General features: G+C 45.6%; 1 protein-coding gene across 2 annotated transcripts; it reads right to left on the bottom strand.

Moving 5' to 3' along the window:
• Nucleotides 1–181: 181 nt before the first annotated feature.
• On the bottom strand, nt 182–7799 carry Nrgn (neurogranin). Of its 2 annotated transcripts, none has more exons than XM_027945419.3 (4): nt 7495–7799; nt 1297–1523; nt 1035–1055; nt 182–569 (listed from the first exon to the last, which is right to left on the bottom strand). In XM_027945419.3, the coding sequence occupies exons 1-2, from the start codon at nt 7507–7509 to the stop codon at nt 1302–1304; spliced, it is 237 nt and encodes a 78-aa protein (XP_027801220.1). In that variant the 5' UTR covers nt 7510–7799; the 3' UTR covers nt 182–569; nt 1035–1055; nt 1297–1301. The 2 variants fall into 2 exon arrangements, with proteins under 2 accessions (XP_027801220.1, XP_027801221.1); XM_027945420.3 differs by having other exon boundaries at nt 1035–1052.
• Between the last annotated feature and the right edge of the window lie 5728 nt (nt 7800–13527).

Below are 13527 nucleotides of genomic sequence, written 5' to 3'. Positions count from 1 at the left end.
ATGACAGGCAGGTGCGGGATAGGGACTTCCCTTCCGATCAGAGCAAGGGGCATCCGAAACCATGTAAACACTTTTCTCCCTTCCTCATGTCCCAGATTTAAAGTTCTGAGGCTAGGCTGGGGCGGGAATCGCACAGAGACGCAGGGCGCCCCCTATCGCTGCGCACAGAACCAAAGGACTGTTATTATTTTTTAAAATTGAGTGTACTTGGGCGACGCTTAGGGCGCCCTCCGCAGTGCGAGCAGGGAAGCGCACAGAGGCTGCGGAGGCAGAGCTGCATGCTGGGTGCGGGGAGAGGTGGGCGAGAAGCAAAAGGAGGAAAATTTGGGAGTGCGGGGTTTGGGGATCGGATGGGGAGGAAGGGCGAACAGGGACCACGCTAGACTGGAGGGCTAACTAAAAGGGCACGGACTTGGCGACTCCGCGAGGAAGCCTGCCTGGAAGAAAGAGTCTCTGGGACGCAGGGGGGCTCCAGAAGCTGGCAGGCTGGTGGGGAGGAGGGGATCACAAACACGGTAGGGAAGTCTCGTCACTGCGAAGGGGACACGGCATCCATCTCTCCTTGGGAACTGAGGAAAGAGAAGGTCTGAGAACCTGCCCTCTCCTGGAATTTACTCTCCCCGTCCCTTCTACCTTTCTGAACAAGGCTACCAGGGGTCCCTAGTCACTCAGACCCCCCCCCCCCCCCCACACACACACACTGAGTCAATGAGCTGAAATGAGCCCCGAGAAAGATACGTGAGACCGGGTGTGTTTATAGCCCTCGGCCGGGCTTGTGCGGCCAAATGAGGGTGACTGCGTGTTTGCGTTAATCCAGGTGTGACCCTGTCGCAGCCTCAGGCATCTCAATGAGTCGGAGGACTACTGGGGTAGCAAATGTGGAAGAGAGGAAAGCCACACTGGTGTGTTTCTCCCTGGGTGCAAGTTCCCCGGTTGGGAGTGAGTGAAGGCGGACAGAGGAAGGGTTGGGAAAATGGTCCTCTTCTCCCACTTAGCATTCCCCCAAACCTCTCCGCTTGGGTCGTATTCTTTACCTTCTAAAATGTTCATTTCTTCTTCAGTCCAGGGCGGGGCAGAAGGCAGGGTGGAGAGGGAGAAACAGGTGAGTTCTCGGAAATCTCAGCACCTTTAGCCTCCTCCAACCCACCTCACCTGGCGGATTTCTACTCCCCCCCCCCCCAGCTCCTTCCACACCTTTCTCTACCTTCAGCACGCCCTTAGTCTTCCCTTGCTCCTTCCTAGGAGCGTTGGGAAAGAGGGGTCTCCAGCTCGCAGCGCCCCTCCAGCCAGCCTCACCTGGCTTAGTCTCCGCTGGGGCCGCCGCCCGCGCCTCCCCGGGCGCCCCCAGCTCCGCCCGGTCCCCCAGGACCCGGGCCCTTCCGGCCGTGCTCTCCGCTCTTTATCTTCTTCCGCGCCATATGGCCCCGGAAACTCGCCTGGATTTTGGCAGCGGCCGCATTGGCACCAGGATCGTCCAGTGGGATGTCTAGAATGTCGTCGTCCGGCTTGGAGCAGGCGCTCTCCTGGGGAGGGAAGGGGAAGGGGTTCTTACTGGCGGGTCAGGTCGGAGACCCAGAGAGGGTAGGTTAGGACCAGAGTCTCGGGGGATTGAGAGGAGGACTACTGGGGTAGCAGATGTGGAAGAGAGGGAAGCCACACTGGTGTGTTTCTCCCTGGGCAACGAAAAGAGGAAGGTTCAGGGCTATGATGTGGGCATAGTTGTGCACTCACCTCAGGAAAGAAATACATGGTGGGATGGGGTACAAGAAATCCAGACAGCCCGGAGTGAGCCAAGGGCCCATTACCAGTGGCCAATTTAGGGGCGCTGCAGAATTGAGTGGACCGCGAGTTTGGAGGAGCAAAGTAAACAGGCATTCCTGGATGTGGCCATCCATTCCCCTGCTTTTAACGGCTGCCTCCAGTTCAGAAGGGGCCCTTCCCAGCCTAGGATTTTCTGGGGATTGGGTACGTAAGATTCACCAGGACAGCCTTTTCCTGAGTAGAACAGTACCAGAGCTCAGCTGGAATTAGGGAGAGCATGGGGCCAAAGCTCAGTGAATCAGCCTCCCCTCTACCCCCGCATATGGGTTAGAGGCCAAGAGACTATTTTCCCATGGACTCTTCACTTTCCCACTGTTCCCCAGGTTGACCTCACAACCTGGAGTCTCAGAATAAGTGACAGACAAAATCTATCACTTAAAAAAACAAGGAAAAGATCAGCAGGAGCAAGAAGCCCTTTCCTTGGTGTGCTCATTGGAAGAAAGTAATTAGGACAATAGCTACCATTTATGCACATATGTTGTTCCAGGTGCAATAATACAGTGTTTTACAAGCATTATTTTATTTAGCTTTCAAAAATAAAGCAACGACATATCTTTTTATTATTACCCCAGTTTATTATGATAAAACTGGCGATTGGTTTAAAAACCTATCTGGTGAAACAAAAAAGCAACAAACAAAGAAAAAACCTATCTGCTGTCATACAGAAAGTTATCAATGGACCAAAAATTCGAACCTTTGTATATCAGGGTCTAGAGTGCATTTCTAACCCCCACTTAGGATAAACAGATGCAACCCAGAAAGCAAACCAAGGCTCTACCACATGCTGTAACTGTGTTGTCTTGGGCAAGTTATCTAATCTTTTCTTAGTTCCTTCATCTGAAAAACCAGGATAATAATATCCACCTCTATGGGTTGTGGGGAAGAATAAATAGCATGATATGCATAAAGTTTCTGGCACAGACTAGTTGCTCAATAAATGGTAGCTATATATTATGATTGTTTTATATAATATTATATTGATGCAAAATAATTGCTTCTGTATGCCAAAAGTGGTCATATAATAACAATTTTACAAAGTTCATTCTAATATACAAATACAAGCCACATAATGTTTTGGTCAATGACAGATCTCATATATAATGATGATACTATAAGATTATATCATTTAATGTTGTCATAATTATCTTCATTGGGGTAATTATACTATATATTGTTTGCACAATTCAAATGACACATTTTTCAGAACATGTTAACATCATTATGGAATGTGTAACTGTAATCTGACCATCCCATACCCAAAGTAGGTTTCTGTCTCTCTCATGGCCTGCCCTAGCTGACAGTAGAAAGAATTAAGGAATTGATATAATGAATTTCAGTGGTTAGGCTGGAATAGAAAAAGTCTCAGCATTTGGCCCCTTTGTGGCTTAACATGACTTATGGCATCAGTGTGGACTGGGATGATGATGATTACTGGCAAGTTAGAAGACCATTTCTCCTTTGTTTTGGCCCCATGGCTTCTAGGAATGTGTCTGAGGACATGCATTGCTTTTACTCTCTTTTTCTTCTCAGACAGTAGCTGACCAAGGTCTCACATAAAAGGGGGCAGAGAGAGAAGAGGGGAGGGGAGGGGAGGGGAGGGGAGGGGAGGGGGGATAGTAGAGGATAGGAAAGACAGCAGAATACAACAGACACTAGTATGGCAATATGTAAATCAATGGATGTGTAACTGATGTGATTCTGCAATCTGTATATGGGGTAAAAATGGGAGCTCATAACCCACTTGAATCAAATTGTGAAATATGATATATCAAGAACTATGTAATGTTTTGAACAGCCAACAATAAAAAATAAAAATAAAAAAAAAAAAATAAAAAATAAAAAAAAAAAAATTAACAAGATGGGCTGGGGTTGTAGCTCAGTGGTAGAGCACTCGCCTAGCACATGCGAGGCCCTGTGTTCGATCCTCAGCACCACATAAAATAAATAAAAGAAAGGTATTGTGTCCATATACAACTAAATCAAATAAAAATATTTAAAAAAAAAAAAAAAAATGGTAGCTCAGTTCTACTCCTGCCCCCTTCTGGTCAGTTATCTAGTCTTAGAAGTGAGGCTTCAATGATCACTGTCCCAGACAGGTTGACCCAGGAGTACAGGTTTAAATTCTGGATGCCCTTGCCAGGATTTCCCAGGCTGTCCTCATTTTGTGGGCTTTCATGGTTCTTCAATTTGTGCTGAGATGTTCACAATCCATGGATATAAATACAATTTCAAGGAGTTACCAGGCGGCTGATATTGTGTAGAGGGGCCCTCTTTTTTGTCTTTTCCTAAGTCTCAATCTCTCCCTGACCTTTTATTTTTTAATTCACATAAAATCTAAAACAACTCCTTTGGGTTCTTTGATTCTCAGAGTTCAAGTCTTTCTTGGAATATTCTCTGGGAACAGAGAGACTTCTTTTCAAAAGGGGGCAACAACTATTAAAAAAAAAAATCCAGCCCACTAGGCTCTTGGGCCTTGGCAGTCATGGAGGCGTGGGGAAGTTGAGTGGAGCAAGGGTATCTTTCTCCAGTCTCCCAAGACCCCACCTGCTGTCTCCACCCACCCCAGCTGGATCCAAAATGGAAACCTACCCCCAGAATCAGCTCCCTCTCCCTCAAGCTGAGTTCTCAGGATAGAGCTAGCTTTGAGGTGACCTGTTCCAGATCTGTTCACAGATCTGCAGGGAGAGTAGTAGGAATAGGGAAAAAGGCTCATTGGTCACAGTAAGCGGGTGCCTTCCAAAGTCAAGACTGATGGTGTGTCCCGGAGAACTCTGTATGAACTGGGTGACATTTAGCAGGAGATGTGAAGGTGGAGCCATGGTTTCTAGTCCCACTGGGCACATCATTTTCCCTCTAGGAACCTTATTTTATTTTCAGCCACAACTAAAACTTGGCTGAGATGAATAAAGTCTCCTTGAGCTCCCAAATCCTAATAACTATAAGAATTATTCCTGTTGGGTGCTTATTATGTGTCAGTTCCTGTGCTCAACACTGCACATTTTACCTATTCAATCCCCATTTTGGAAGTCTGGGAAGAGTCTCAGAGATATTTTGTAACTTCCCTGAGGTTGCATAGTTGATAAACAATGTAATGATCTGATTCAAGGCAGGCAATCATTTTATGAATTCAGCTGGACCAGGTTGACTAGACCAAGCAAAAGAAAGGAGTAGGATCCAAAATATGTTCCTCTGCTTTTTCATAGTAAATGAATGCAGGAAAATCATATATATATATATATATATATATATATATGAATGATTTAAAAAAAAAAGGAGATCTGTCCTGTCCCCCCGCCCCCTGCCATTTGTGTATCAGCCTCGTGACCAAGAAGAAAGAAGGAGGAAGGCTAGTGGTCTTCCTAAAGACCAGGTGACCAGGTGAAATGGTCATGGAGGAGTTCCAGAATGAAAAATGAAGAGGCACACTGACTGCTTTCTGTACATATCACAGCTTCCTCCTAGCATTGAGCCCAGACCTCCAAAGAATTGGGTAGGAAAATGTCTGGCCTCAACCCCATCCTTCTCTACCCCTTCACCTCAGCGTCCGTCCCCTTTCCCACTTCCTGTTGTCCTGCACAGTCCAAGAATGGTGCCTGTTCTTGCTCGTTCCTTTGGCCCTGAAAACCTAAGACATGAAAAAGGAAAGTTCCTGTGTACAGGGTGCACTGGAAGAGGTGCCCCAGAGCCTGGGTCACTGGGATCAGTGTATCTGCCACCTTCATATTTTTTGGGTGGGTGTCCTTTCCTTTTTTTAGGAGACACTGAATGCAACCCTGTCTACTAGTCCCTTAGATGTTATCTATCAACACCTGTCATCTGTTACCTAGCTAGCTATTTGCCCTACACAAATGGCTTCCTGGACACTCACAAGCACCACCCAGGGCTGACCAGGGCCTTCAGGTGGACTCCACACCCCTCCCTTATTACTCCTGCAGACACAGGAGGTGACAGGCTACATTCCTTCCCTGCCTTCTTGGATTCTTTGTTCTTTCCACTGACCGTGCCTCCTGCTTTCCTTTCCCTATCATTTGGATCTTCTCATCTTATTCCTTCGTGCTCAGCAATACCCTTCCCCCACTCACTCAGATCTCTGAATTCACGATTCATTTATTTACTTTACTTTATAAAACATTGCGGGTTGAGAGGTTCTTCCTCAGTGGATCCCAGAAACCTCCATTTCTCCTTTCGCAACCAAAAAAATTGTTTCTTGATCTGGGGATGGAGTTCAGTGGGAAAGCCATACATACTTAGCATGAAGGAGGCCCTAGGTTCAAACCCCAGCACAGTAAATACAAAAATAAATAAGTCCCTGAAGAATAACAAGCAAAGGGAAAATGATGTTATCAGTGTTCTCCAAGGGGCAGGACTGTATGTGATTGACATGTTTCTTTTTATACTTTCTCTGTTCTTTATATTTACTATTATGTGCATGTTGCTTTTATAATGAGGAAAAGACAATATAGTTGGAGGAGAGGTTAACGTATAGCTATTTGAATGAAACAAGGCTCTGCTTGAATCCTGTCTCCATATCCAGGAGCGCTGCCTCCTTGGGAAAATAATTTCTTGAAGCCTCAATATGCACATCTGTGAAATAATATCTACCTCACAGAGTTGTGATGATTAAATATAAAATGTAAGGTTATGGTGAGCAATCACAAACTGGCAGTTATTATGGATACTAATAAGAGTTAAAATCACAACTATGACTTGCTTCTAAGTTCTTTCAGCCTCTTGATATCCAGACAAAGTCTCACCTCTTACAGAACTGGGGTATTCTTTAATTCCCAAGCTCATTCCCCTCACCTTTTTGTACACTATGGGGTGGGGAGAGGACAAATCAATTGCTAGAATACAATTATTCTATCAATTGTATGTAGGGGATAAAATAAATTTCTATGCGCATGATCACTGTACTCCTCTAGTGACCAGGAGTCAGGTCCTGTGCCGGGTGCTTGCATACAGGGTCACCTTAACAGTAATCTACTTTTGCATTAGGCACTTGCTGCATCCTGGTCTCCGTGTGGGCGCTGACAAATTGCAGACGCTTCCTTTCCTAGCCAGCAGGGCTCTCTCGCGGTCACTTCACCCAGCCCCCTCAGAGTGAGAAGGCTTTGGGGGCCGGGCCAACTCCTCTCCAGAACCACACTGACTAGGCTTTTTGCTGCCCATCCTCACTACTAAGACCAGTATGGACCGATTACCTCCATCTACATTGTGCAGGGACTTAGGCGATCTTCCGAGGATCGGAAAGATCAGTATGTCCACCCACCGACAACAGTGCCAGTGGGCTATTATATGGTATAGAGGACAAATGCCAGAGGAGAGAATTCGCCGCAGCTTCGCTAGGCGACGATTTTCAGCGTCTCACAGGAGGAAGTTCCTCCTGTCGTCTAACCTGCAGTTTCTCTGCTGCAAAGCCCTGCCCAGCTGGAAGTCCAACCTAGACTGCTTGGCGGATGGGCGCTCAGACGCCCCCGCTAGTTGGGGAGCATTTTTTCCCTAGGGCTTTCGAGTGAGGCGAGCGCCTTCCATCACCCATCACCCACGTCTCAGCAGGCGTCCTCCTAGGTCTTCCGCACCCACTTCCATCCTTCACTCACCCTGCAGGTGGTTCTCGAGCTCTCTTTGCCCCAGACCAAGCTGAGTGCCAGTTCCCCAGGCCCTCTGACTTACCGTGCAGCAGTCCATGCTAGTGTTGGGGGTCCTTGGCTGGGGTGGAGCCTGGCGCAGGGCGGGGGTGGGGGGGTCTGTGTGATGTTGGGTGGCAGCTCTTGGGCTGTCCGAGGCCGGCGGACCGGCGCAGAACCAGCAGCTCTCCTCTCAGGTCCGGTCTCCCGCGCTCAGCTCCGCTCGCGAATGTAACCTGAGCCCTGCTGTCCTGAAGCCAATCAGGAGACGCCTTCAGCAGGGTGGGCGGGGAGAACTGGAAGGAGGACCACTCCCTCTCTCCGCTCTGTCGGTTCTCTCCGCCTTGCTCCGGCTCCTTCCCTTACCCCTCCGCCTACTCACTTCCATCCATTCCACCTACACACCCCACCCTCCCCAATTCAATCCCCTTGCTTGCTAAACCTTGGACTGCCAGGCAGATGTTTGCCGGAGTAGGCAGAAGGAGGCCCCTGACATTCCGAGCACAGACACACATCTGGGCACATCACGCCTTCCTGGCCATAGATAGAAAACCACAAACCCCCTACCCACCACCCTACACTTCCACAATCTAGCTAGAGCCCCAAATATGGCTTCTTCTAACTTCCCTCCCCCCCAGTCCGCAAAGAAAAGCTCCAAAGACGTGTGGCCAAAAAAAAAAAAAAAAAAAAAAGTCCCATCATCAAGCCTGCTAGCCTGCTATGCAGTGAAGAGTGTTGGTGCGCAACCTGGTGATGAGCACACAACACAAAAGTTTACAAACCTCACCGGTACAAATATGATACTCCCCCAGGCTCACTAAGATATGCCTTTCTTCCAACAGACAGACACCACAAAACAACCTGCAAAAACAACTACACAGACCTTGTACTTACGCACAGCTGTGCAGATGTAAAGTATATACAGACATCGTATGTTTTGGGTGATGGCACTGTGTATACACACACATAACAATCACCCTACTCAAGATGTCTAGATTACAGTATGTATTATCTATATATCCATTCACCATCTGTTATCTATCAACTGTGCATTAAACAAAATCATCTACATACAGCACCTGTTTTGTATGTATTTGTATATTGGTACAAACTTTGAAGAAACACCTTTTACCCCCTTTCCACTCCTCATACCAGACTCCTCCTTTTGATCCATAGCGTCAAAATAAGACAATATTTAACTACCCTCATCCTTGGTCCTAGGAAGAAGAAAAAATACCCCAAACCCAGTAGTATACAGAATTGTCAAAAATTATTGGCCCTTTGGGTCCATGATGAGAAAGGCTATGGTGTTCAACAAGGCTGGGAAGGGGAGATGTGGAAGCAGCATCTCCCAGGGACAGCTTGCTACTTATGTGGTAGCCCACCTTTCTGAGCTTGTCAGGGTACCAGAGCTGGCATTGTGACATGTTGTGTGGGTAGGATGGACCATCTCTGAGAAAACTAGAAAGTCTTTCTCAGCTAAGATCTCAAAGGGAGGAAGGAGAAAATGATGAACTACTGCTCAGAGTAGAGGAGGGGGAAATGCACTGTGGCTCTGTTGGGACAAGAGACCCTGGAACAGCATTCTAATAAATCTATAGTCATTGGCCACTCACAGCATGGCTGTTACATGCTTCCTTCCCACCCAAATATTGGGGCTGGATGTTTTTTTACCAAAAGAAAAATGAGTGGGAGGGGAAATGAGTGTCCACTCAGGATGGAGATAGGATTAACCAGCTTGGGGCTCTAAGCTGAGCTGGAGGCTGGCTGGGATTCCAGGGCTTGGGGTGTAGGGGTGTCTCTCCCAGCATGTTGGGACCCACCCACCCCTGTAACTGAAAAATCTGTTCCCCAATCTGTCTCTGGCACATCCTTCATCCCCCACCTCCACCAAATGGCAGGATGTCCTGGGAACTCAGGCCTTTGCCTAAATGATAGGCACATCTGGAGCTTTAAGTTATGCCAATTCCCCTTGTACTTCAGTTCCAAAATCCAGAGAAAAGAGGGAAAGAGGAAATTGAGGAAGAGAGAGGATGTGAGGCCTGGACTCTGCTTTTCCCTTCCCAAATTAGAGCCAAGGAATTCAGTATTTGGTGAGTTTGCAGTAAAGTCTCCCAAGTTGCTAGGCAACATTCCTCTGCAGGCTCTGCTGCCTCTGGGCCCTTCTTCCTGCTGGTCAGAGCTGAAAGGGGGGTATCTTTACAACACTTCCCTCCCCCTAAACTCCCACACAGGCAGCATAGCCCTTCCCTCTTTCTGAAAGACACCTTGGTGTGGGGCGAGAATGTCTAAATACTGGCGGACCCATGGGAGAACAGATACAGCAACTATCAGCTCCATCCACAAAACAACCATTTCATCAACAGCTCACTTGAGGCGCCTACGCAGAACTGGCCACAGTGCTTGCCCTGGGGGATGGGCAGGCTCTGAGGTGAGAAGACAGACAGAGGAAGGCAGAGACCAGAACAAGAAGACAGATACTCAAAAAATTCAAACACCTAGAGGCAAATGACAGATACTTAGAGTCAAAGGCACAGACACACACTCCGTGCAACCACAGAGACGCACACCCTGAGCAGGATGTCACACGATGACATCTCAGATTGGACCACTGATGGCCTCGGAGCTATAGTGAACACCAAACTCAGTGAGAAGTCCCTCTCTTGGACTAGGTGGCAGGACTTTGTCAGCAAGGTGAGCTGGTGGGACTCAGAGGCTGTGATTCTAAATTAGATGAGCTAGGAAGAGGAACAGGTGTAGTATGGGATCCCTGAGCCTGGCTCCCCACGGTTATTGTCTTTGGCATGGTGATCCAGGTAACATTCTTTGGGGTAGCCTGCCTGGCCTGTATCCTGAGTGTCACAGGCCAACTTTTGGAGCGGTACCTATTAGCCAGCTGGACTTGGATCCTGTAGTCCTTCTTGACACTTCCAGTTTTGAGAACTCTTCTCTATATTGGCCAGCCCCCACAACCACTGAAGAAAAAGGGTTGCAGGCTTGAAAAGGAGATAAGCTCCAGAAGGGCCGGGTTAGGAAGGGAGCTGGGGCATGTAAGTGCCGTGGGCTGGAACCAGTAAGAGCGTGGAGGTAGAAGGTAAAGAATAGAAGCCAAGGCAGGCAGAAGAGGAGATGGAGACAAAAGAAAGAATAAAATATGGATTACTGCAAAGCTTCTGTGGTCCAATACAGATCCTTGGGACAGATGGAGGGGGATTTGGAGAGGGCTGGTCCTAGTAAGCAGACAGAAAAGCCAAGGCACGTGACAATCTATTTGCCAATACTTACTCATGGCTTCCTTTCTTTGGAGTGGGCACTTTCTGAACATAACATCCCAGCTCAAGCCCACAGAGGGACTCCAAATAAGAAGGGGGTGGGAAAGTAGGAGGAGCTGACTGGGGGCTTCTTAGGTCAGGATTTTACCCATTTAGTAGAGGGAGTGGGGGTAGCTGACTGGGGGCTTCTTAGGTCAGGATTTTACCCATTTAGTAGAGGGAGTGGGGGTAGCAGGAAATTCAGTTTTCTCTGCAAATATTTCAGCTTTTGCTGTAGTAGTATTTTTAGCAACTTGGTTGGCAGAGGAGGAGCCCGGGAACATTTTTTAAAGGGGCCTCTGCTAGACTGGAGGGCTCTTTGCACCATCACCCCACATGTCAGAAAGAAGAGAGGGAGAAAGGACATGGCTTAAAGGGTGCATTCAAATTTAAAAATCGGGTTTGCTGGATATTAGGCGACCATCACCTTATCTTCATCAGTAGTTGTTTTCAGTCATCATCATCAGCATTGCTATGTTGGCAGCATTATGAAAAAAGAGTAAATATTTCTTAAACTTCTGTTGTGAGCAGAGTGCTACTAGGGGCATAATATATAGAAGGCTTGCTATAATAGACAATTGGTTCTACGTATTCATGGTTTTGGGTTCTGCATTTGTAGATTAAGCCAACCGCAGGTCAAAAACATTCAGAGAAAAAAAATAAAACTGTACTGAACAGGTATAGACTTTGTTCTTGTCATTATTCCACAAGTTACATTATAGTATAACAACTATTTACATGAAATTTACATTGAATTAAATATTAAAAGTAAGATAGAGAGGATTTAAAATATACAGGAGGATGTGCGTAGGTTATATGCAAATATCATGCCATTTTATATGAGGGACTTGAGCATCTGCAGATTTGTAACTGTGGAGGTCCTGGAACGAGTCCCCCAGGAATACAGAGGGATGACAGTTCTTGGTAAGATTGAGGAAAGAACCAACAGAGTTGAGTGAGTACTAATTACATTTGGGAATTTTTTTCCCCCAGTGCTGGGGATTGAACCCCAGGGTATTGTGCACACTAGACAAATGTTCTAACACTAAGCTACATCCCCAGCTACTAGGTTACATTAGAATACATTGCATAGTGCTTTCCAAAGTGCTTTCACATGTGTTATTTAAGGTGGTAGTCTTAAGGACTATGGAGGGATGTAACCCTTTCTTTCTGAAGACAAAACTGAGGCTGAAAGAGGTTAAGTGACCTGTTACTTGAGTGGTGTTAGACTTCTAATGTAATGCAGAAGGAGGACTGAAACACTGAAGTTCTAACTTAGAATTCTCTTTTCCTTCTAAAATACCTCTAATATTTGTACTCAGTGTAATGAGCCAGCCACATGGTCAACAAATCAGACAAAATCTCTACTCTCTTAGTTCTTATAGTCTGATGAAAAAAAGTACAGGGGTGTGTATGTGTGTGTGTGTGTGTGTGTGTTTTCAAAACTGGGAATGGAACCAAGAGCTTCTCACATGCTAGGAAAGTGCTCTACCATTGAGCTATACTCTCAGCTCTTTTCCCCCTATTGTTGTCTACCTCAGGGTAGAGGGGAAAAATTCTTATCCAGAAGGTGGAGGCATCTTGAAATCATCCAGAATGGTCATCTCTTGGAATGTGTGTATGTGATTAGTATCCCAGACCCATCCTTCTTTGTGCTGATACTTGAAGCTTGGAGTGATCCATGGCTATACCATTCACTTGATATCTACCATTTATTGTCTTATATTAATACTTATAATTTTTTAATTTTAGAAAAATTTAAACATGCAAAAGTAAGTAAAGTACTATATAATTAACTCCAATGTGCCCATCATTCATCAACAATTCTCAAACCATCGCTCAATGTATTTAATCTATATTTCTTATGATTTCCTGAGTATCATTTATTATCTATCTCTGATCTATAAGAACTGCTTAATACTTCTTTTCAAGTATATTATTATTAAACTGTAAGTTCTGTTGGTTAAGAGGAGATTCTGGTGATACAGTGTACAGCATGGTGACTTTTGCTAAGAGAGTAGATCTTAAATACTCTTACTGCATAGACACCAAAAAAAGATAACTATGTGTGGTGATGAATGTGCTAATTAATTTCATTATGGTAATTATTTCATAATGTATACATTTATCAAATCACCACATTGTATACCTTGTGTATACATAATTTTTTAAAATCGTACCATAATAGTGCTAGGTAGGAAAAAATAGGAAAGAATTGAGGTTTTTTTTTTTTTTTTTTAAACACTATAGTTTTAGTACCCTTGGGCATAGTGGATAAATTCTGTTTGAATCATTGAAAAAACGATTTTTTTGAATTATTGAATGAGGAGGGAAAATGAATGAATATGTCATGAGGAATCAAGGAGTACCCAGCTAGGCCACTGATTTGGCCTGGTAGGCAGAAGACATTAGCATAAACCTATTCAAGTGAGGTGGCATCAACCATGCCATGCCAGATCACCCAATGAAGAAACTCTCTTTATATCAAAATAAAGCCATCCAAAGTTAGCAATGGAAGGAGTTTGATGGATGTTCATTCAGAATCCCTTGTTTGTACAACTTTTGGAGCACCTTAGGGGATAACTCCTGTCCTCCACCAGACAGTACTTGGTCGTCCATATGCACTCATCAATCTAGCTATTCTGATATTCTGAAGAATTAAGTAGGTACCATTAGGACAAAGACTCTACCCATTCCTTGGTTATCTACTTTTAAATAGGTATTACTTTTCACTATTATATGGAATTTGCTTATACCAATAAAAAGAA

The sequence above is a fragment of the Marmota flaviventris genome, chromosome 9, assembly GCF_047511675.1.
Source record: "Marmota flaviventris isolate mMarFla1 chromosome 9, mMarFla1.hap1, whole genome shotgun sequence".
NCBI lineage: Eukaryota > Metazoa > Chordata > Mammalia > Rodentia > Sciuridae > Marmota > Marmota flaviventris.
The sequence above is the reverse complement of the archived record's forward strand: the minus strand, read 5'-3'. Positions and strand labels throughout refer to the sequence as shown.